The sequence below is a fragment of the Sarcophilus harrisii genome, chromosome 3 (assembly GCF_902635505.1).
Source record: "Sarcophilus harrisii chromosome 3, mSarHar1.11, whole genome shotgun sequence".
Classification (NCBI taxonomy): domain Eukaryota; kingdom Metazoa; phylum Chordata; class Mammalia; order Dasyuromorphia; family Dasyuridae; genus Sarcophilus; species Sarcophilus harrisii.
Window position 1 is genome coordinate 536,660,570 of NC_045428.1, and position 23,738 is coordinate 536,684,307.

Consider the following 23,738-nt stretch of genomic DNA (forward strand, 5'->3'; position numbering starts at 1 on the left):
TAGATATATGTTTGGGTTTACTATTATATGGATCAATAGATGAATAAGTAGATGGAAGAGTGAGAGGTTGGAAAGGTAGATGAACATGTAAATGAAGAGAAAAGTCAGCAGATGGGAGTAGCAATGAATAGATGAAGAAGTAGGTAGATGGATGTACAGAATAACAAAACTAGCATTAATATAGTGCCTACTATGTGGTAGGTACTGTGCTAAGGACTTTACAAATATCATCTCATTTGATTCTCACAATTATCCTGCAAGGTAGATACTATTATTATCCCCAATTTACTCTTGGAGAAATTGAGGCAAATATAGGTTAATTGACATGCCTAGGATCACACAGCTATATATAAGAATGGAAGGATAAATGAATGAACTAGTGTGTGTTTAGATTGACATAACTTCTCCTCCACAGGAGCACTTATTTTTACATTGGTACAAAAGGCACAAATGTATATATGCAAATGGTGGACAAAGTACATGTGCCCATATACTTACTATTCTTCTTAGGCGGAGCTACTTAGGTAGACTGAGAATACTCTATTTGGTGAAGCCACCAGAGGGCACTTTGAGCTCAAGCTGCTGGAACTCCTTTATTATTAATCACCTAGCTTTTATTAAGAGCTTTTTATGTTCCAGGTACTCTGTTAATTGCTGGAGATAAATAGAAAAGCAAAATAATAATAATAATAATAATTGTAAATAATCTCTTCCCTCTAGAAGTATATATTTGAATGAGGGAGTCAACATGTAAATAAGTAGGTACATATAATATATATGCAGAGTAGATAGAAGATTATCTGAAAATGAAAGACATTAACAACTTGAAAGACCAGGAAAGGGTTGGTAGGTAGCACAGTGGATAGACTGTAGGATCTGGAATCAGGAAAAGCTCATCTTCCTCAGGCTTCATATACTAATTCTGTGGCCTTGGGAAAGACACTTAACCCTGTTTGCCTCAGTTTCCTCATCTGTAAAATGAGCTGGAGAAGGAAATGGCAAACCCCTTCAGTATCTCTGCCAAGAAAATCCTAAATGGGTTATGAAGAGTCAAATACAACTAAAAATAACAACAGACCAAGCAAGGCCTCCTGAAGAAGGTGGGATTTGTCTGTGTCCTGAAGGAAATCAGAACTAATAGGCAAGGCTGAAGGGTTAGGTTTGCAGATAAAAGTACAGAAAAAGGAGATCAAGTGTCCTTTTAGAGGAACTGCAAGTAAGTTAGTATAACTGCATCATGGAGTGCATGGAGGGAATATTGTGCGAATGAAACCTATCTGGATCTTCTTTGGTTGTTGTTCTCAGCCCAAATTCAGTTCAGTTTAAGGTATGACTATGGTCAACCATAATGCATAATCTATCAAATGGCCCATAACCCACTAAAGTTCTTTCCCAACTTTATACATCCCAAAAGAACTACTCATTCTCATAGATTAGAGTACATTTATTCAACAAACTAAAAAAGGAAGCAGTAGCTATCTCCTTCAAACTTCCTTATCCCAGCCAGATGATCCCTAGGCCAATGACTATAACTTTAAAAAAAAAAAAAAAAATCTTTCCAGAACTGCATTTTCCATGAATCAAGGAGGAAGGAAGATTTCTCATAGTAATCACTCTCAACTCCTGTCAGCTCAGTGTATCTGACACAAGTCACTTCAGACAGGTGTTTACAGTGTTTCAGTGCCATTTCTGTCATCCTGTGGTGTCACTTCTCTGTCCTACAAGGTGGGGTGATACCCCCAATAAAACCAAAAGAGAAACTACCTCTTGAGTTCACATTGCAAACAAATTCTTTAGACTTTAAAATAGTTTTTGTTTCTGATATCTTTTTTTTAGTAAAGTAGGCAACCGTCTCAAAATTTCCCACTTAGAATGTGACATTAGAACAACTTCAGACAACTGCCTTAGTGTTAAATGTCCCCTGACAATTAACATCTTCTTTTCTGATTATCTGAGGTACTCAGTGATAGTCAAAAAAGGAAGAAGAAACAACAGATGCCAATGGCTTGGGGAAAGCTGCCGCAGTCATATGTTTTTACAAAGAGATGGACAAGTAGATGGATAGATGAATGGCTGAGTGTATAGATGGACAGATACATGAATAAGTTAATGGATGGATGGATGGATGGATGGTGGATGAATGGATAGATGGATGCATAGATGGATAGATGGAAGAAGAAAGGGAAGAAAGGAAGAGTACATGGGCAGATTGTTCACATGGAGAGTATTTGGATATACTGATGACAAGCAGGTGGATGGATGGATTGAGTAAATATATAAATAAATGGATGTGTAGGTGGAATGCATAGATAAATGGATAAGCAAATAAATAATCCAAACATTAGATTTATAGAAAGGCCCAGTTGAGAGAATCTAGAGTCTAGACCAAATCCCCATTTTATAGGTGAAAGAAACGGAAACACAGAAAAGTTAAATGTTTCCTAATTAAGTACCAGAGCTGAATACCATGTCATCCCATCTGGATTTAGTTCTCTTTCCATTAATAATAGTTATATTTAGCAAATATATAGTTAGCATTTGAAGATTTGGCAAACCTTAACTTTATCAATATTATTTAATTTGACCCTTACAACAGCCCTGTAAGATAGGTGAAATTGTAACCCTGATTTTACAGATAAGGAAACTGAGGATGACAGATCCTAAAGGCTTGTCCAGGGTCACATTGCAGATTAATGTTGGAAGTAGGATTCAAACTCAGATCTTCCTGATTGCCAAATATATATAGTTACATAATGCATGCATAGATAAATGGGGAACAGAGATTCTGAACAGTAATTTCTAGGATTTATTATGCAAAAGTATAATTCTTGTGGAGGGCACCAGGTGGACCAGGTATTAAAGATAAGGAAAGCCTGACCAAGCCTCAGTGTGTGCAACCCAGAAGGCTGGAAGCCACACTGCGGGGTGGAGGGAAGGTTTTGGCAGTCTTGAGTTCCTCAACATCTCGGTAACGATATACATTGGAACCAGTGACCAAGTAGAGCTCATTGGATTTGCACAAAGCTCCATCCACATGGTTATGGGGTATCAAAAACTCTGTCCATGGGTCCTGTCCACCCAGCTTGAGATCAAGCTGCCACATCATTCTTCCTGTAAGAAAAAAAAAAATCAAACATCTCATCAACTCTCATGGAGATCTTTCTCTGACCCAGAGGCTCCCCTGTGACCCAAGAGATGATATTATAGCCCAAGTGACTTTGACACAGTTCAAGAAAGACTTACATAACATAGCAGGTCCCTACATAACCCCAAAAGATCCTAACACATTGGAGAAAAGCCTTATACCACCTGAGACAGCCCAGGCACTGTCTGACTTTAAAAAAAAAAACCCTGTCATAGCTAATGAGGCTCTGTCAAAGTCCCAGAGAATCTGAAACAGTCTGAAAGAATTTCTTGCTCCCCATCACTCCAACCAACATACATATGTACACAGACACAGACACATATAGGCCCCACTAGCACCCTGCCAACCCTAGGCTCTCACCCGAGATAATATAGAGCTGAGATGAGCCAGGGCAGGTGAAGGCAGCATCCACAGCATCAAGGTTGATCCCATAGGGGCTTCCCAGTTCCTTTTGCAACCTCCGAGGATACCCATCTACTAAGCGGTAGCCTCCATCTGTCAGGTAAATGTAGATTTGGGTGCCCTGTAGGGATTGACAAATTGGTACATTGTAGACAACTATAAGCACGCCCAAGACTTTCCCTCTGACCCTTCCCTTGTGGCCCTGTGGCCTTCCTCAAGTTGTGCCCTCTGACTTGCTATGGTCAATACCTCAATCAGATAGAGCTTTTTCTCCCAAGAGAAGGCAGCATCCACACGTGAGGGTCCCTGGGGCCAGTGATGTGCAATGGGCCATTTATGCCAGCCATCCCTCTTTGAGTCCAGACGCCAATAACTGGAATCTTCAGGGGAGATTCATAGGCAGAAAAGGAGACATTGAGATCATATAGGTATGATATATGAGAGGGCATAGCATAGCAGGGACACTGGCTATGTGTTGGATATGGATAGGGGACACATATGGATTGCAAAAGCACTTTTTAAGCACTTACTATGAAGGCTGGGGACAGGGGGAGGTAAGAGGATGCTGGAAACTCAGGCAGACATGGGAAACCATGGATTCATATAAAGGATACAGGAAACAAAGGAGGAATAAACAAAAACATTTGCCTAGATGCAGGGGTAGTGCAGAATCACAGAATCTCAGAGTTGGAAGGAACCTCAAAGATCATGCTGAAATAAGAATCCCTTCCAGGCAAACTTTAAAGCCCTAGATGAATACTACCTATCTATGGCTCTATTTGTTAGAAATCTTCCCAACCTCAAGCTTAAACTTATTCTTCTCTGCTTTCATCTACTCCTCTTCCTTCTGCCCTCTGAAGGCCAAAATTAAATAGGCAAGTTAAGGAGATAGTGAGTGCCCCATCACTGTAATTGTTCAAACGGATGCTAAATAATCACTCTTTGGAGAGGCAGTGGAAAGAATTCTTAGTTTTGCTCTCTGAGAGTCTATGATACTGGAACTGTACATCTCTGAACTTTCCTTGGCTATACTCCTTGTATCAGTTGCAGAAAGGCTCTTAGAGAGTCTCCTCCAGACTCCCTTTGGCACTTTGATCTCTGCCCTAGGGCAGAGCCAAGTTAAATTCGCATCAGATTGAATGAATCACTTAGATTAATTAGAATCCAGTGAGGAAGCACCATCCTTGAGCCTTTGATTCTCACACAAGCCTGTAGGACAGATCTTGAAGTAATGGGGTGGGAGCTGAGGGCTGGGGTTTCTTTGCAGGAAATTGCTTCCCAGTAGGAAAGGTGGGCAAGGACCTAGAAAGGATTTTTTCTATGGTATAGTGGTAAGGACACTGGCTTTATAGTTAGAGAACCTGAGTTCCAATTATACCTCTACTTATTAGAGTGGTGCAAGGGAAAAGGGGGATTTGGAGCCAAATGATGGCTTCAAAATCTAGCTCGGCAATTCCTTGCTTGTGTAACCTTGAAAAAATTTTCTGGGCTTCAGTTTCCTCATCTGTAAAATTAGGAGTAAAAGTAGATAGTCACTAAGATCCCTTTTAGCTTAAATCTGAGCTTCTATATATCCTCTCTGTGTGACCCTAGAAAGGGCATTTCATTTTTCTGGACCTCATTTCTTTCATCTATCAATTGGGAAAGGGGAGGAAAAAAAATTGGACTTGATCACTAAGGCCCCTTTCAACTCCAGATTGCCTGATCTTGCAGTTGGTGTCTTGATTTAGAGGGAATTGAGGCAAAGGATTCATTCATCTCTGACACACCAATAAGTAGACAAATTGAGAATAAAACCCTGGCATTCAGGAACAGTTACATAGAGCAGCCACAGCTGCTGTTTTTTTTTTTTTTTTTTTTCTTTTATTCTCATACTCAAGGTCAGGACCAAAAATATAGGAAATAGCAAAATGATTTCCTTTTTTCTGTCTAAAGGCATGAGTGGGAGGCTAAATTCTAAGCCACGACCTGGGAGAGGACCAGGCTCCCTTATGAAACATCAGACAAACATATGCTATAAGAGACAGAAGGATCTTAAACACTGTCTGATAAAATTCTCCAGCCCCAGCCCTTACCGATGTTGACACTTACTAGCTGTGTGAACCTGGTCAAGTCACTTAATCCTCCCCTCCCCCTCTAAAAAAAGAAGAAATAGAAGAAAAGGGCTTGCCAAGATTCCATATATAACAAATACCTGAAGCAAAATTCAAAATGTTTTCTGATTCCAGAAGCAGTGTTCCTTTGTGCCCTCACTCTGCCCCCTAGCATCCTATGTGGTCTCTGAAGGGGTATGCCATCTTCCCACTGGGCCCACAGCAAGTTGGCAGTGGGGGGGCCTCTGGGCATAGAGAAGCAGGATTTACCTCTGTCTATCACTGAAAATGCATGAAGCTTGGGTAGGATGGTTCATGAGATGAGAAATATGACACAGAAGATAGCCCAGGGCAGAGAAGACTTAGCTCAGAGAGGAATAGGCTTCCCTGCAGATCTAAGAGTTCCTCCGGCCCATGAGAAGTAAGGTGTATTCCTATAGGCACAAGGAGTCCAGTCTCTTGGGAAACCCAGAAGCTTGGTCCTATGCTGAACTAAGGATCAACCTAGGGAGGTAAGAACCAGAGAACTCTTCCTCTCACCTCCTTTGCAACTAAGGCCTAGGAGGAAAGAGCTCAGGAAAAAGTGTTTTTGGAACCCACAATGGATGGTAGCTCAGGCTAAACCCTGAGCTCTCAGGAGACAAAAGATTAAGCATGGAAAAGTAGCCTTAAGTCAGATTGCTTTTCCAGAGGCAGGAAATTGGGGGGACATGGGCAAGACTGACTCAGAAAGACACATAGAGGATTCCTGGTAGAACACAGGGAAGATACAGCTGGGACACACAGCATGGATACAGTGGGAGAATGGTAAGAGATTGGGTTGGGAGGTGAGAGACAAGCTCCCCAGTGAGAAGTCTTAGGGATAAAAGATGGGAGAAAAAGGTAGGGGAGGGATCCTGGGGATAAGAGATGGGAGAAAAAGGTAGAGGAGGGATCCTAAGGATGGAAAATTGTGAAGACCGAGTTAGCACCCTGGATACCTTAGAATCAGCTGGAGTCAGGATAAGCAAAAGTCCTTGGTCTTTATTCTTGGTCTTTAGGGGTAGAAGTGAATTGGATGAATCCAGGATCTCCACAACCTCTCCTCTTTGTCTCCCACCCAAAAAGTGACTCTGGCTAGTCTTACTCCACCCCTAGTCCCGCCTACAATTCTCTGTATACACCAATTATCGAGCCAGCACAGGATAGTGGAAAGGGCCATTTTCCAAGCATATGCCAATAGAGTATTGTCCAACTGGTAATTAGCCTTAAGTGCTCAGTTGTCCGACCTCAGTGCATCAGCTCAAGAGTTTCAGCCCTTTACAGAAGATGGATGCCAAAGATAAGGGAGGTGGCTCAGAGAAAGTGCTGAATTCAGAAATGAACAAGACAATCTTATAAGTAGAGGGAAACCCTAAAATAGAGATTCTAGCAATAGAAGGGATTAGAGATGGGAAACAAGTCCCCCAAATAATGGAGGGGCCCCAGAGATGGGAAAGGAATGGGGGAGGCTTGCATTGTCAAGGTTCATCTCTCACCTCTAAAGCCATATGTAGCACCATGGTCATCAGAAACAAAAGCGGAGAACACAAAATCCGGGCTGCAAGGAGTAACTGATACATTCCTTTGTCCATGACCTGAGTAGCAAAGGGGGTTACACATGTGCAAAGGTCAGGTTGTGGGTTAAGGAGAATGTTGGGGGTTTCTTGGGAGCTATGGAGTGAAGGATGGGGGCCCAAAGGGTGAAGATAGTCTGAGGCTAGTACAATGAAAGGGAGTTGTTGAGGTCATAGGAGTTAAAAGGGCCAGCCACAAAGGTTCAAAGGACATGGGGGCCCTAGAAGCATGGGGTCAGCCATGAGGTGTGGAGAATCCTAGTGGGTAGGTGTCCTACCTCTCCCAGGGCAACTCATGAAGTAATCTTGGATGTCACGGGGATAATGTGGGGGCACCTCCCCAGTCGCAGGATTAAACCGTAGAAATTTGCTGCCCTGGAAGCAGTAATAGCGGCCAAGCCAGCGCAGGGCTGAAGAGCACTTCAGGTGATTCCAAGGCCGTTTCTTCACTGTTGTAGTGCTCAAGTCCAAGAACCATGTCCCATTACCTGCAGGGACAGTCACCAAAACCTGTCAGGGACATCACTGTTCCCTCTGTTTGTCGAGGATCACGGTCGCCCCCATATTTGTTATTGACCTCCCCTAGCAGGTGGCAGGGCCCTGCCTAGACCCTCCCCTCACCAATCAAGACATCAGATCCCACTCCCCAAGCCAACCTTGGAAGAAAAGAATCCCCTCTTCCTGGCATTCCCCAGGGTGACACTCCACAGCTGCGTCCAGGGGAGACGGGACGTCAGGGAATTCTTTCTGGAAGAGTCTTGGGTACCCAGACTTCAGCTTCCCAGCAATGTACATCCAGACCTGATCACCCTGAGACACACACACACACACACACACACACACACACACACACACACAAACCCTCAGCCTGGCTGTGTAGCCCCAGATTTTGTACCCTCCCCTCCATGGACACACACATACACACACACACACACACACACACACACACATACACACACTCACACTCCTCTTCACTGTGTCCATGAGGGCACTGTTCTGCTAATATACACAGCCCCAGGGAACAAACCTCTGTTTTTTTGATTCTCTCTTTTATCCCTGCTCGTTCCCATCCCTTGTGGTCCTTCCAGCTTTCCTCTCTCTTTGTTCCTTTTCCCCCTTTCTCCGCTCCCCACTCCCACCAGCTCTACCTTAATTAAATACACGCCATCATGGAGATCAGGCCTGGCCTTGTGGTGCAGACGGAAGGCAGCGTCCACAGGGACCCCAGCCTCTGGCCAGGTTTCCGAGATCAGCTCCCGGGATCCATTGTGATTCTTCCATACGGACTCCCCTGATAGTGTCATGGGAGAGGGATAGAACTCCTATTGGTTCTTCGAATTTATTCTCAAGGGACTTTTCAAGATAAAAAATATACCCAGAGATAGTTCAACCCTCAGTTGAGAAAGGCCCAATCCCACAGATGCCTCACAATTCCCCATATTCCTTCCTCTCTTTCCCTGAGAACTTCATCCTATCTTTGAACTCTTACACATCTGAACCCTGAATGTTTTATTTCTGATTCCCAAATAGCTAATAAACCTTCTCTCTCTAATCCTCAAATAGATTTATGATTCTCAAGTACTCGCATCTTTGACTCCATCTTGGACCCAAAAACGCCTAACTCACAATTCCTAACCATTCTGATCTCCAACCCACCTAACATTTCCATCTCTTGCCCCAAATGCCCCAGTCCTGATGCTCCAACCTTTGAAGAAAATCATGTTCCCAAAGTCATCCAAGGTTACTGCATCAAAACCCCAGTCATCAGAGCAACGGCCTAGCAGGAAGGAGGGACAAAACCAGACATGAGGACTTATAGAAATACAGTGAGATGGGGACAGAGGTGGAGGAAGGCAGACCGACAGGGACCTAGATAGACAGACAGAGACAAGCACGGACAGACAGACTGGAGGCATGAAAACTGAGACAGAGAGACTGACAAATAGGTAGATAGACACCAAGGTGGATATTCAGGTGGGTGAAGAGACAGAAAGCTGGAGAGACTCAGAGATGAGAACAAACGTGTGGGGCCCTCACCAATCTCATCCAGGTGCAATTCGGTTCCATTTCCCTCTTTAGTTCCTGTCTGCAGCTGGTGCACCCTGGAAAGAGATGAGGAACCTTGAATCCTAACCCTAACCCTTCCCTATGACTCCAGTCGTTCCTTTTACACTTCATTTGCACCCTTTCCACCTTATTTTTTTGGATTTCGCCCCCACTCTTCCAGGTACCCTCCTTGACTGACTGACTCCCTGCACTGACGGTACTCACAGCGGGTGAGCAAATACCAAGGGCCAACACAGACCCAGTAATATCAGTATTCCTGGGGCCCTGGTCATGCTGGCGGCTGTAGAAGATACAAGAGGGCCGTAGGGAACTTGGAACTCTGAAAACCATATATAGGGCAAACGAGATTACGACACTCCTGTACCTCCCCCCACATCTACCCAGTGTCCCTGACTCTAACCTGCCTCCCTCCCTGCCCTCTCCAAATCCTGGACTAGATCCGTGATTTCATCACTGTAAACAGTGAACCAGAACCGGGAAGCAGGGTCCCAAATAATTCCTTGTAGTGATTACTCTTCTCTGCCTTTCCTCCCCCCCAGTGCTTCCCCATTCCTAGGTATATTGTAAAGGTAAGGGAAAGCTATGGCCTTGAGTGGAGGAAGGAAAAAGAACAGGTACAATAGGTTGCTTTGTCAATTAAAGAGTAGCAAGGATCTAATTTTAAACTTGTTCTTTTTTACCCAGAAGGGTGCAAGCTGTTTAACTACCCCAGGAGCCTAGACTCTGAAGAATACTTTCATTCAGGGGTGTGTTGACAAATGTTTAATAACTGGCTCTCAAAAATATGTGTCCATGATATATTGTTAAGTTTAATCTTCATTATTAATATTTTCTTAAGTCTAGAGAATAAACAAAACAACAAATCAACCTCCAATTCACAATATTCAGTAAATTCGGAGGTGTAAGTGCTCATCTGAATATTTAACAACCAGCTGGTTCCAACTACTCTTAACGGGACTGATGTTTCCAAATCACTCTCAGCAGATTGATGTGTACAGGATAGCCTCAAGGAGCCAAGACATCTCAGTTGCCCTCAATAGTATCTTTTGAATAAATATTCGGTTGCTCACTAATTTTTCCTCTGTCTAATGGAAAGAAGAGTACTTGACAGGGGGACTCAACCTGCTCAACAGGTTTTAGAAATGCCAGGTGGAACAAGATTAAGGCATAAGATAAGGGCTTTTTGTGAGTATATAGAACTAGGAAAGGAGGTGTCTAAATATAAGCTTTTTTCTTGTAATCTTTGTGAACAAGTTGGGGAGAGGTAAGGTTAGTTAATAGTATAGTTTAATAAATTCAGAACTGGTTGAATGATTTTAAAGAATAGTCATTGGGAGAAGCTAGTTGGCGCAGTGGATAGAGCACCAGCCCTAAAGTCAGGAAGACCTGAGTTCAAATCTGGCCTCACACACTTAACATTTCCTAGCTTTAAACCCCAATTGCCTTGGCAAAAAAAAATAAAATAGTCATTAATATATTTAGGTCTAACTATAGGGAGGTCTCTAGAGGAGTGCTCTAGGAATCTGTCCTTAGTCCTACCTTGTTTAAATACACAAGAGACATATGTACATATACATATATGTGTGTGTATAGATATAACACATATGTATACATATATATGTCAATTATTTACATCAATGATTTACTCAAATATAAATATTAGTGAAGGGAGGGGCACTAAGCTATACATAAGGATATTTATGGGCCACATTTAATTAGAAAAACCACATAATAACGTTATTTATGTTTTATCATTTCTTTATCTTTGTTAAATGTTTTCCAATTATGTTTTTATTTCGTTCTGGCCAGACCCAGACCGGGAAGTATTGCAGGCCAGATGTCACCCATATATGACAATCTCTGATTTATGGAATGCTTAATAAATTTGCAGATGTCAAGCAGCTGGAAAAGCTAACATGTTGGAGGACTGAGTTAGTACTTAGAGAGTTCTCAATAGACTAGAATAATATGCCAAATTTAGTAAGATTAAGTTTTTTTTTTCATTTTAAAGTCCTATACTTGCATCCCATGTCATAAATACAATACATTAAACACACACATAAATACAGTAATCTGTCTGAAAAAATCCAGGGGGGAATCAAAAGGAATAAAAAGTGTCATATGGCGGAAAGGGAAAAAAAAAAACTAATATTAACTCAATCTGACACTGTATTAAGAGAGATCAGAACAAGGAAGGTGAGAGTCCCACTGTTTGTCTGTCTGTTGCACATCTACAGTACTGCATTCAATTCTGGCCACCACATATTAGGAAAATCATTAATAAACTGAGAAATGTCTAGAGGAGGGATACCAAGATGGTAAAGAATCTCAAAATCATGTGGTAATGGGATCATTTCAAGCAACTGATTATGTTTATTTTGGATAAGAAAAAACTTAGAAGGAAGGTTATAGCTATCTTCAAATATCTGAAGGATTATCACAGGCAGAAGAATTCCGCTATTCTGATGGACCCCAACACAGAAAACCAGGAGCAAAAAGTGAAATCTATGTCGGGAGATCAGTGAAATTTATCCTGGTCAGAAGGTGGCATGCAAATCAATGATTCTATTACTGGCAGATATGGAATAAGAGAAAGATACATGATTTTGCTGTCTTCCTCTAACTCTTTAGTTCTTGACTCTGAGTTTATCTGCATATCAATTATGGATGCTGAGGGAAACTTCAATGACTCAATATTCATAAAACTCCAGTGGAGTTTTTTGGCTAAAGTCTTTAAACTGAATTTGGAAGAAACAAATTGACCATGTAAGATTTAATTAAAGTTAAAGGAATTTTCTGACCCGAGGTCATATAAACAAGTGGGATTAAAGACCAGGAAATTGGCACCATAAGAGTTAAAAAAAAAAAAAATTAAAATAAATGTAATCTTAGCCTAAGGCATTCTGCTGGGTTTTGCTTGTTGCTTGATTAGGTTCAACAGAAATCAAAGTCATAAGTATTTTTTCCTCCAATGTTTTATTGTTTTCTTTTTTTTTTTCTGGTTATACATGTACGCTAATTTTTTAATACAAATTTCTTTATGAATCATGTTGGGAGAGAAAAACCAGAACAAAAGGGAAAAACCACAAGAAAAAAAAAAAGACAAGAAAAAGGGGAAAAAGTGAACATGGTATGTGTTGATTTACATTTATTCTCTATAGTTCTCTCTTTGGATGCAGATGGTGTTTTCTATCCAAAGTTTATTGGGATTGCCTCAGATCAATGAAGTGCTAAGAAGAACCAAGTCTTTCACAGTTGATTATCACACAGTCTTGCTATTACAGTATTGTATCCCTGGTTCTATTTATTTCACTCAGCAGTCTTATGTAATTTCAAAAAGCTTTTGCCCTTCCTGGCCATGAAGGGGCTTATAAATTGCTATTACCCAACAGATAGTAACAAGGAGCAAGTAGATGACCCTAAATAAACTAAAGACTAGCAAATGATAGAAGAAAGTAGACTACCAACTAAGAGCTCAGTGGAATAGCCATCAGAGAGCAGCATGGCAGCACTGGATATTACTTGATATATCCTGACTATACATGTCCCCATATGTGCCAATTCATGTGCCCTAGATAAATGTGTTTCTGGCCTGCATGCACCTTAATGAATATTTCCTGGCCATATTTATTCTCTACATGTGTGCCTTCGATGTGTATATTCTAGCTACATGTGTTTTCTGAATATATGGTGATGTGGTTATCTGTTGGAGAATGTATTCCATGTGTAAAAGGGAAAATCTTTATTGTCACCTATTTGCTAAATTGCTAAATAAATGTCACTTGTCTTAACTAATGTATTAGCTTAGTTAATAAAATTGATTATTAGCTTAATAAAATTAAATATAACAGTGGGGATTTATAGTTATAGTTTTGAGTGGATGCAGACAAATATTCACAAAGTACTTCAAATCTAGGATATCAGCCAAAGATGCTCAGATGTGAGGGAAAGCTCAGTATGTTATAGTTGCAAAGAAACAGATTTAATATGAGCTTAAGGAAAACTTCCTAAAAATTAGAAATACCCCAAAGGGGAATGGGCTGCTTCAGGAAGTTGAAAGTTGCCTCTACTTCTGGACGTCTTTACGTAATCTTGCATATGTTATAGATAGGTTTTTTCCAAGCGTGTAAGATGGCTTCTGAGGTCTCTTCAGACTTAAAGAAAAACTAGAGTACTTCTGGAGGACAGCCAGGATGAAGAAGCCTGGAAACCATGTCAGCTGAGGTTCAATTTAAAAGACCCAATGATGTTCAACTTGGAGAAGAAAAAAAATTAGGGGAGGTAGGATAGATATCCAAGTTTTTAAAGGCATTTCATGAAAAAATTAGGTTAAATTTGTTCTATTTGCTCCCAAACAGCAGAACAAGGAATACTGGGAGTAAGTTATTGAGAAGATAATTTAGTTTTAATATAAAGATTTGTATCCTAGCTCTAACATGTATTAGCTGTCTGTCCTTGGATAGGACTTTTAACTTCTCTGCAGCTCAGTTTCTCCATCTGAAAATGAAGATAATAATTCTTTCCCAATTTATTCTATAGATTGTTGGAAGGAAAGGACTTTGTAAATGCTGTAGAAATGTAAGCTAATATTAGGATGCGAATTAGAATTCCCAAAGTGGAATGGGGTAACTTTGGGAGTTAGGGGGAATCTATCATACTAGAGGTCTTCAGGCAAATGTGCTAGCTGTGCCCCATATCTGGACAGCTGGGAATGCAGGAATAGGCACATTAAAGTGGGGAGGGAGATGCTCTGTCCAGTCACTTCTGCCTCTCAGCTTCCCATGCTTCCTTCAAAATCATCTCAGGGCCTACCTTCTGCAGAAAGCCTTTCTTAACCTCCCCCTTTGTCTTTCACCTACTCTGTAGCTCCTCGATGTCTCCTCAACCTTTGATACTGTTGACCCCTGTTTCTCTTTGATACTCCCTTTTCTCCAGCTTTTCAAGAACTGTTCTCTCCCATTTCTCATCCCACCAACTGAATCATTCCTTCTCAGTTTCTTTTGGTGGATCCTCATTCATATCACATTCTCTAATCATAGATTCCCACCGGGTTCTAAACTGGGCCTTCTTTTCTTCTATACTACACTTAGTAATGCCATCAATTCCCATGAATTTAATTGCTTAATGCTGATGATTCTCAAATCTGCCTATTCTGCCCTAACCTCTCAATTGGTCTCTAATCTTGCATATCCAATTGTCTTTCAGACATCTTGAACTGGATGTCCAACAAGCTATAGGGTAAATAGGGAAAGGATTGTTATCTTCATTTTCAGATGGAGAAACTGAGTTGTAAAGAAGTTAACAGTCTTATTCAAGGCCATACAAGCTAATAAGTGTTAGAGCTAGGATATAAATCCTTACATTAAAACTAAATTATCTTCTCAATAACTTACTCCCAGTATTCTTAGTTCTGTTTTTTAGGGACAAATAGAACAATAGAACAATATGTTCAAAACAGGATTTTTACCCCTAAGTCCTCCCTCTCTTCCTACTATTTCCTAAAATACATAATACCATCCTTCCAGTCCCTCAGGCTTACAACTTAGATGTCATCCTAAACTCCTTGCTATTTCTCATCCCCATATTCAATATTACTAAAGTCTGTAGGTTTCAACCTTGTAGTATCTTATGAATATGCGCCCTTCTGATCATTGCCATTGCCATTGATAAGTGCCCTTATCACTTCACCTCTGGATTATTGCAATAGCCTGTTGGTGGGGTCTGCCTGTCCTAAATCTCTTCCTACTCTAATCCATCTTCAATTCAGACATCATTATGATTTCCTACATTCCTAAATTTGACCATATTTCACCCCTGATATGGCTCCCTTTTGCCTCCAGGATCAAACACAAAATTCTCTGCTCTGTGTTCAAAATCCATCATAACCTAGATTCCTCCTACCTTTTTAGTCTTCTTATACCTTATTCTATGACATATACTTTTTCATAAAGTGACATTGGACTCCTGGCTGTTCCTTGAACAAGACCCTCTATCTTTCTGCTCTGGGCATTTTCTTTGATTGGTCTCCATGACTGCAAAGCTCTCCTTCTTCCTTTTCACCTATTGATCCTAATTCTAATGCCCTCTCTCTATTAATTATTTTCTATTTATTCCATGTATAAGTTGTTTATACATATTTATTTGCTTGTCTTCCAAGTTAGATTGTAAGCTCCTTGAAGATAGGGACTGTCTTTTTCCTCTCTTTGTATCCCTAGTGTTTAGCACTGCAACTGGCAACTATTGGAAAACTTAATAAACATTTATTGACTATATCTGTTATGTACAAATTATTTACATGTTCTTTCCTCTTTGGAAATTTCCTGAGGGCAGGAAGTTTTTTTGCTTTTCTTCGTATCCCCAGGACTTTGAACAACATCAGGGCATGTTGTAAGCATTTAATGAATACTTGTTGATCAACATGTGATCATTTACTAGATGTATTATAAAGAGAACTCTTGTTTAGGTCTGGTTTGGACTATATTTTCTCTGCTCTTTCCATCTTGGCTATCTAATCTGAGAAAAACCCCATGATGTTCAGGCTGAAAGGGGAGGAGGGAAAAAAAGAGGGGGAGCGGAGAAGCCAGGGTCCCCAAGGATAGTGAGAATGTGTGGTATTATGCATAAAACATTGGTTCTTAACCTGAGGTCCATGGAGAGTAGTTTATGGATAGATTTTATAGAAGCTATGAACTTGAATGGGGAAAAATATATATCTTTATTTTCACTAAGCTCTGACTGAAATGTAGGATCTCCTTTAACTTTAAATATAGGCAATAATAATAATTCTAAGAGATGAAGTAGATACATGACACAAGGTCTGGAATTAGGAAGACCCGAGTTCAAAACCAACCTTAGATACTTTATAGTTGTGTGACTCTGGGCAAATCATTTAACTTTCATTTGCTTTAATTTCCTCATCTGTAAAATGAGAAAAATAATAGTATTTGCCTCTCAGGATTGTTGTGAGGATAAATTAACTATTATTTGCAAAGTACTTTTCAAATCTTAAAGCACTAAGTGTTAGTTGTTCTAAGAAGGACTTCATAGACTTCATCAGACTATCAGACTGTCCATAACTCAAAAAAAAATGAAGAAACACGATTTAAAGGTAGATTTGCAATCAGAAAGTCCTGAGCTTCTGATGTTTACTCATGTGGGAGCATGAGCACATCATTTCATCTGCAAACTTTCATTTACAAATAGAAAATAAAACACCCATAGTTCATACCTCACTGGGCTGCTGAGAAGTTTAAAAGAGATAATGTAAATAAAATGTTTCACAACATTTAAAGGACTATATAAATGATAGTTATGATTGTTTGCAAAAAGAAACAGAAGAAGGGAGTAGATGGATAATCAGTCCTCTGACACTCCCCACTCTTCACACTCCCTACCCCCACATTCCCTATCACACGCACATCCACACAATAAGCTAAATCAGCTAAAGGCTGGCTTAGTTTATGAACCTTGAGCTAGGGGTCAGAGATCAACAGAGAAAGTACAGAGGAATAGGGGTAGAAATGAATCATTTCACCAAAGGGGCAGGATGCTCTTGGATTGATTTGTATGGGATCTGAGTCCATGGGAAGCTGAAGCTTCTACTGAGGACAGTCTTTTCATCTACTTTTTCCTTTCCTTCAGATTCCCTTTCCTTGGGTAGCAACACTCCCACCTATCACTCCTGCACACAAAAACACTGAATGCTATAGGAAAAAGAACGCTTAACTAGGAATCAGGAGACCTGAGTTCTAATTTTAGCTCTTGCCTCTGACTAGCTATGTAATATTAAGTAAGCCTCATCCATTCTCTGTTTCCTTATTTCCTAAGGAAACCTTAGTTTCCTTATTTGTAAAATGTATTTAAATGTATAATGAATGAATGAAGGAAAAATATTTATGAAGTGCTTACTAGTAAGCAATAATAATAATTTCTGGCACTATGCTAAGCAAGAGATATAAAAATGCAAAAAAAGCAAGTGTATCCTCCCTCAAGGAATTTACATTCTAATATGGGAAGATAATATTTAGAGAGGACTAGTGGCCAGGGAGGAGTATTTTGGACAGGAAAGTCAGGGGGATGGAGTCATAGGCAACTGATTAACTTGTCAGGGAATGGTAGTGTTGATTTGATTATTATTCTCAGAGGTGGTATTGGAAAGGGGAGGGAATGAGGCAAGAGGGTAAGTGGGTATGGCATAAAGATAGCCAGGAAGTAGCATAGAGGATATGTTAAAATTTTGACTTTTTCTGGTCCTCCTAATCACCATCTTTCTTCTAGTTAGTATAAAGAAACCAAAGCAAGAAGTAATATTACCAAGGGGAACATAGAAGACACAGACTTTCCCATAGACTAAAGGAAAATAATGGTGACTTGCAAACTGTATCATAAACTAAAAATCACATCCTGAGACTATGTGCTAAATAAGAGGAAGCCCCTAGATCTAACTGTAAGACTACAACATAGTTAGCATTGGTCCTGCTAACTACCATGGTTTGTAAGCCTTAGATAAACTCCAGGTATCATTTGTAGTAAGATCAAGAGAACATCAGATGTTCCTGATAACTTTGAGATGATATGGCTAATATAGCTACATTAATATAATGAAGGAATTCAAAAGTAATATAAATAAGAGTTAAGTTTGTTCCTATCCAGACCCAATAAAAATGAGACCCCAAATTCCTTCCCCACAAGTACTCTTTTGAGAGTCCATGCTGCTAAAATCTTCTCAACTTTGATTCACTATTGTGTGACTCATCCCACCCCTTCCCCATTTTCTTCCCTTACAAGGTCCACCTTCCTCCACCATCGTATCTCCTTCCCCACACTGCCTTTGTAGCAGCCCCCTTACCATTTGTTTTTATACTGTTTTTATGTTTTTTCCTGGTACCCTCTGTACCTTATTAAAGTGTATTTTTAAAAGTATTACTCTCAGCTGTCATCTTGGCAAATATCCAAAGAGTCATATGTTCTTTGCCAGCCCCCATTCCAGCTGGAGGAACTCCCTTGTGGTTCCATTCCCTTATTCAATTAATAATTCCATACATTAATTAACAGTTTAGAGGGACTATTTCAGGAAAATAAGATAAATGATCAGAAATATTTAAGTCCAAATACACATTTTAGAAAAGTCAAATGATTTGAACAAAGTCACATAGCTACTTAATAACAGAGTAAGGACTAGAATATAGGTATCCTGACTTCATGTTCAGGGTTTTTTGGAGATTATAGTCCATGATTCAATATAAGAAAATAAGTGTCTCTTATAACCAGTTACTAATGATTCCCCTGTGGTCATTTCTTGATTAATCTAGTCCCAAGCATATCTTCATAAAAATCTAAATTGGTCAATAGGCTCCCTATCCTACAATATAGGTCTTTTCTTAGCACATCCTCTCCCCTTTTCTTCTTTATCAAAATCAATTGGGACTGTTTCTCAGGAATCTTTTTTTTTTTTTTTAATTTTTATTTATTTATTTAATTTTATTTTTTAGGAATCTTATTTTTGAGAGTTTTTTGACCATCTTGGAGGGGAGGAGACTTTCTTTGAGAGCCTCATATCATTCAGATCCAACTTTTCCTTCCTTTCAATTCTTTGAAATATACTAGCCAGTAAGTCTTGGGTGGTATTAGATAAAGAAAGGGAAATGAGCTATAGTTTCTACACTTTGCTCTGGGAATACTGACTCAGCTTCTCCAGGTCTCCAATGACTGGTTCCTTCTTGTTTGTCAAAATGAATTGCATTCAGTTCCCCCAATAGTTTATTTTCTGAAAGATGAAATCTCCATTAAAGTAAGTCAATAATTCATCAACAAGTGTGCTATTAACTAAGAGCTAATTTAACTAAATTCAACAACATACACTAAATAAATACTAAGTACAAGGCACCTTGTACAGGACTCTCTCCAGAAGACATCTGGAGAGTTGAAATTCCTTGTCACTACCATATCCTATTTTTTCAACAAGCTTGTGATCTGTTTGATCCTTTAGGTCAGGTGTTCTATACAATATTTCTACCAGAGCATTATTTCTATTTCTCTTTCTGAGCTTCACTTAAAAGCTCTTCATTCTTCTCTTCTCAGATTTCTAGATCTCCATATATCTCTGTACCTCTTTGATATATCCAATGTAACTACTCCATTTCCAATTCTATTCCATTTATGAGAGACAAGGAAATGGAAAAAAACAAAAAGTAGTCTAATGTGTACTGTTAAGCATATAAAAAATAGATTTCAAATATTTGAGAAGTATAATAAATGAGATCCCATGACCTAGCTTCCAAAAAAATAATTTGGCTCCAAAGGGATGGAAAATATGAACTAAATGAAAGCATGGTTAGCTGACTTCAGAACTATATGCTTAGCTGAACTCAAAGTACTTATGAATAAATCAACCCCCATCTCATGAAAGAGCTCTAGCAGAGTATCTTAGGGGTCTGACTTTAACTCTGGGTTGCTTACATATTTATCAATGACTGGAAGAAAGATATAGATGATATAATTATCAATTATGCAGATTACCCAAAGCAGGAGAGATGACTATCAGGTTGGGTGACAGTCAAGAGCCAAAGTAGTCTTGACAAGCTAGAATGATCAATTTAAGGTCATTTCTGTATCATGGAAAGGTATCAGAGTAAGATTTTGCTAGAAGAGATGTAATCAGAACAAATATAAAGCATAACAGATTCAAAAAGTTAATTTCATGTGCACAAGATAGAAGAAGATACTAGTAGAGTTCATATGGGAAGGATCACAAGGAACTATTAACTCTTCAACACAACAAAAACAATGATTTCATCATCAGGAACTCTACTCCCTCTGAGAGTGTATAGAGCAGCTTCTCCATTCTTCTTTGTGAAGAAAAGAATGCATGCCCTTCTGGTGGGTAATTTCTGAGAATTTATTCAGCTTGACCGGCAGAAAACAGATGCATTTCCTGTTGCCAGGACCATGCTTGAAGCCTTCCCAAATTGGCAGACCTTGCCAAAACCTGAGATTTTCCAGGGCAGCCTTTGAAAATCAAAGGCCAGCATCATACCACAAATAAGGAGGAGTCAGAGGAATTCAGGGAAGAAATATTAATAACAGGTTCCATTTTTCTATTGTACTTCAGGGTTTGCAAAACACTCTCCTCCCCTTCCCAAATGCTATGAGTCAATAATGGAAGTGAAATGACCTGCCTAAGCTCACATACTTAGTAGTTAGAAGCCTGGGTCTTAACTAGATCTTCTGACCCAAAGTCTAGTAGTCTTTCTTCTACATTGTACTAACTTAATAGATCACAAACTAAATGAGTTTACAGTATGACATGGGAACCATAAAAAGGCTAATGTTACTCAATTTGGGGACAGTTAGGTGGTGCAATGAATAGAATGCTGGGTCTGGAGTCAGGAAGATTCATTTTCCTGGATTCAAATCTTGTTTGACACTATTTGTGTGACCTTGGGCAAGCCACTTAATCCTGTTTACCTCAGTTTCCTCATCTGCAAAATTTTATCAGTCAAACCCTTTATAATGTACTTTTGATCTTGTTCTGTCCAGACTGCTATGCCCACTCCCTTGGCTTTGGATTCATTTTCCCCAAACCTAGATCGTTTTCTCCTTCCTAGATTAGTCATTCAGATACTCTGACCTTTGGATAGCGTTTCCAGTTGCAGAGTTCTCTCCCCAGTTTTGTTGACATTCTAAAGGTGGACACAGTACAATCTTGCTTCACCCCAGACAAAAACAAACAGTAGCTCCTGAACTTGCCAAATGTAGGTTTCTGTCCGTTAGGTCTGTCCTTCCCAAGAGAAGATGAGGTGTTGATGGCCAAGAATTCTGTAAGTCCCCCACAACAGAGTCAAAACCTTATGGAAAAGGAATACTTTGCTTTGGAAAATGGTAGAGTTGGCTGCTCTTCCTACCACCAGCATGATCAGGAAGCTGGAGGACCTCACTGGATTTTTTGAGCAAATAGTCCTTTCATGGACTTTTACCAAGGGGGATTTCCCATAGCTCAGAACAAGGTACCCTTCCTAACATCCTTCTTAATGAGCCAGGCTCCCTATTGGACTGCCCTTTTTTACTTTAGAAGGAATGAGCTTTCATTCAGTTTACACAATTAAGGTTTACCAAGTGTTCTCAACCAAATAATTCGGAGAGATTTTTACAGGGATTTTATTTATTTATTTTATTTTACAAATAAAAATACTGAGGTTCATAGAAATTTAATGACTTACCCAATGAGCAAAAGAATCTATAGTTTCAGAGCTGGAAGGGATCTCGGAGGCCATCCAGTCAATCTACTCATTTTATAAATGAAGACACAAATCCAAAGAGGATATATGATGTGTCCAAGCTTATAACCAATTAAGTGATGGAGCCAGGATTCAAATTTGAACCCAAGTCTTCTGACTTCAGTACTGGGTCAGTGAAACTCTTTTGTCCTTCTTTCCAGTTCTATTATGTGCTGGAATTTCATGTATTGTATTCTCTTTTCAGAATGGTAACTGGAAAGCAAACAGATGTTTTCACAATTCAAGTAACCTGTAGTCACTTATTTAAACTGATAGTGATCTCTTAACTCCTCTCCTTCTCCCCAATCTCATGTTTTGTTGTTATTATTGTTGTCATTTAGTTGTTTCAGTTGTGTCCCACTCCCATTTGGAGTTTGCTTGACAAAGATAATAAAATGTTTTCTGATTTACCATTTCCTTCTCTAGCTCATTTTATAGATGAGGAAACTGAAGCAACATCTTTGGGCTAGCTCCATAGAAATACTAAGTGGGAAGCCCTGAGGCTAGGTGGATGAGCCTGGAGTCTCAGCAGAACCACAGAAACTCACTTCCTGGACTATTTGTGGAGTCCGGATCTGAATTTGGGAAGACTGAAGGAACCTCATCTGATTAGGAATGCCAAAACCAGCTGTGGATGAGAAAGAACCAGCACTTGGTGAGTGCATAGTCAGTAGGGGAGGGATGCTGCTGGCTGTGGGGCACTTGCTGGAGGGTGGAGCTCTTGGTCAGGGGGGAGAGCTGAAGTAAATCCAGAGGCACTATCTCCCCACCCTATGATAAGAAATGCTTACACTAATACCTTTGTTAAAGAAAAAAAAAAAAAAAAAAAAAAAAAAAAAAAAAAAAAGGAACGGGCAAAGAAAGACATCCACCACAGAAACATATTATGGGAACAGAGAAGATCGAGGTTCATCTTCAGAGGAGGACACTGAAGTAAAAAAGGCTTCTACCCCAAAGAGTAATGTGAAATGGCTCCCTGCCCAAAGAGATTTTATAGAACTTAACAAAAGAATTTAAAAATCAAATGAGAGACATTGAGGAAAAACTAAAAAAACTAAAAAGCATCCAAGAAGAACAAGAAGATTATGGGGAAAAAAAGTTAACCAAACTAGAAAAGGAGATAGAGTCTCAGAGATAAAAACAACTCTTTGAAAATTAGAATTAGGCAAGAGGAACCAGTGGAGCTATGAGAGATCAAGAAATAACAAAACAGATTATAAAGAATGAAAAAATAGAACAGAGTGTGAAAATCTTATAAGAAAAACAACAGATCTGGAGAACAGATCAAGAAGAGAAAATATAAGCATAATTGGACTGCTTGAAAGTTATGGCCAAAAAAAGGACCTATAAACAATAATTCAAGAAATAATCCAACAAAATTGTCCTGGGGTGATAGAACATGAGGGGAAAGTAGAAATAGAAAAAAAAAAAAAAATCCACCGATTACCACCTCAACGAGATCCTTTGTGGAAAACACATGGGAACATTATTGCCAAATTTTGAAACCCACAGATGAAAGAGAAAATTTTGCAAGAAACAAGAAAAAAAATTCAAATATGCTGGAACTACAATTAGAATGTACAGAACTTATCAGCAGCTACAATAAAAGACTATAAATCCTGGAATCATATCTACCTACAATCAAAAGAACTAGGCCTGTGGTCAAAAATATCATGTCCAGCAAAATTATCTTTAATATTGAACAAGAAAAAATGGACATTCAATGAACTTGCAGATTTTCAGGACTTTCTATCAACCAAACCAAATGGACAAATTGTTTTGTTTACAATGGTATTTATTTCCCATCTGTTTAAGATTGACATCAACAATAGGGCAGCTCAAAAGAAAGATTAGAGCAGAGTTAAAATAAAAGTAGTAATTATGTAATACAAATAAGATGCAGAGGAAGAATAGTGCAGAGGCACTAAAGGGGGGGAGGAGGACTCATAGTTCTGAAAACTTATTCACATCGGGAATGGATTCAATAAGCAACACTCCATATATACTATGAAGGGTATAGCATCCTCCAAAATCTATAAAGAAATAAAAGGGGTAGGATGGGCAGACAGGGAAGTAAAGGGAAAGGGAAGAAGACAAGGAAGGGATCCATGGGTGGGGAAGAGGGGAGGTTAAGTAATAGCAAAGCAAGTTAGGAGCATAA

At 39.5% G+C, this 23,738-nt stretch overlaps 1 protein-coding gene across 1 annotated transcript; it reads right to left on the reverse strand.

Moving 5' to 3' along the window:
• Window positions 1-2,783: 2,783 nt before the first annotated feature.
• HPX (hemopexin) lies at window positions 2,784-9,649 on the reverse strand (the record flags this gene model as incomplete). The annotated part of the gene is made up of 10 exons (XM_012545862.3): window positions 2,784-3,111; window positions 3,506-3,668; window positions 3,797-3,927; window positions 7,158-7,256; window positions 7,514-7,723; window positions 7,892-8,045; window positions 8,384-8,526; window positions 8,941-9,012; window positions 9,273-9,337; window positions 9,507-9,649. Coding segments are annotated over 10 exons (1,407 nt in total), but the record flags the coding sequence as incomplete, so codon positions are not given.
• Between the last annotated feature and the right edge of the window lie 14,089 nt (window positions 9,650-23,738).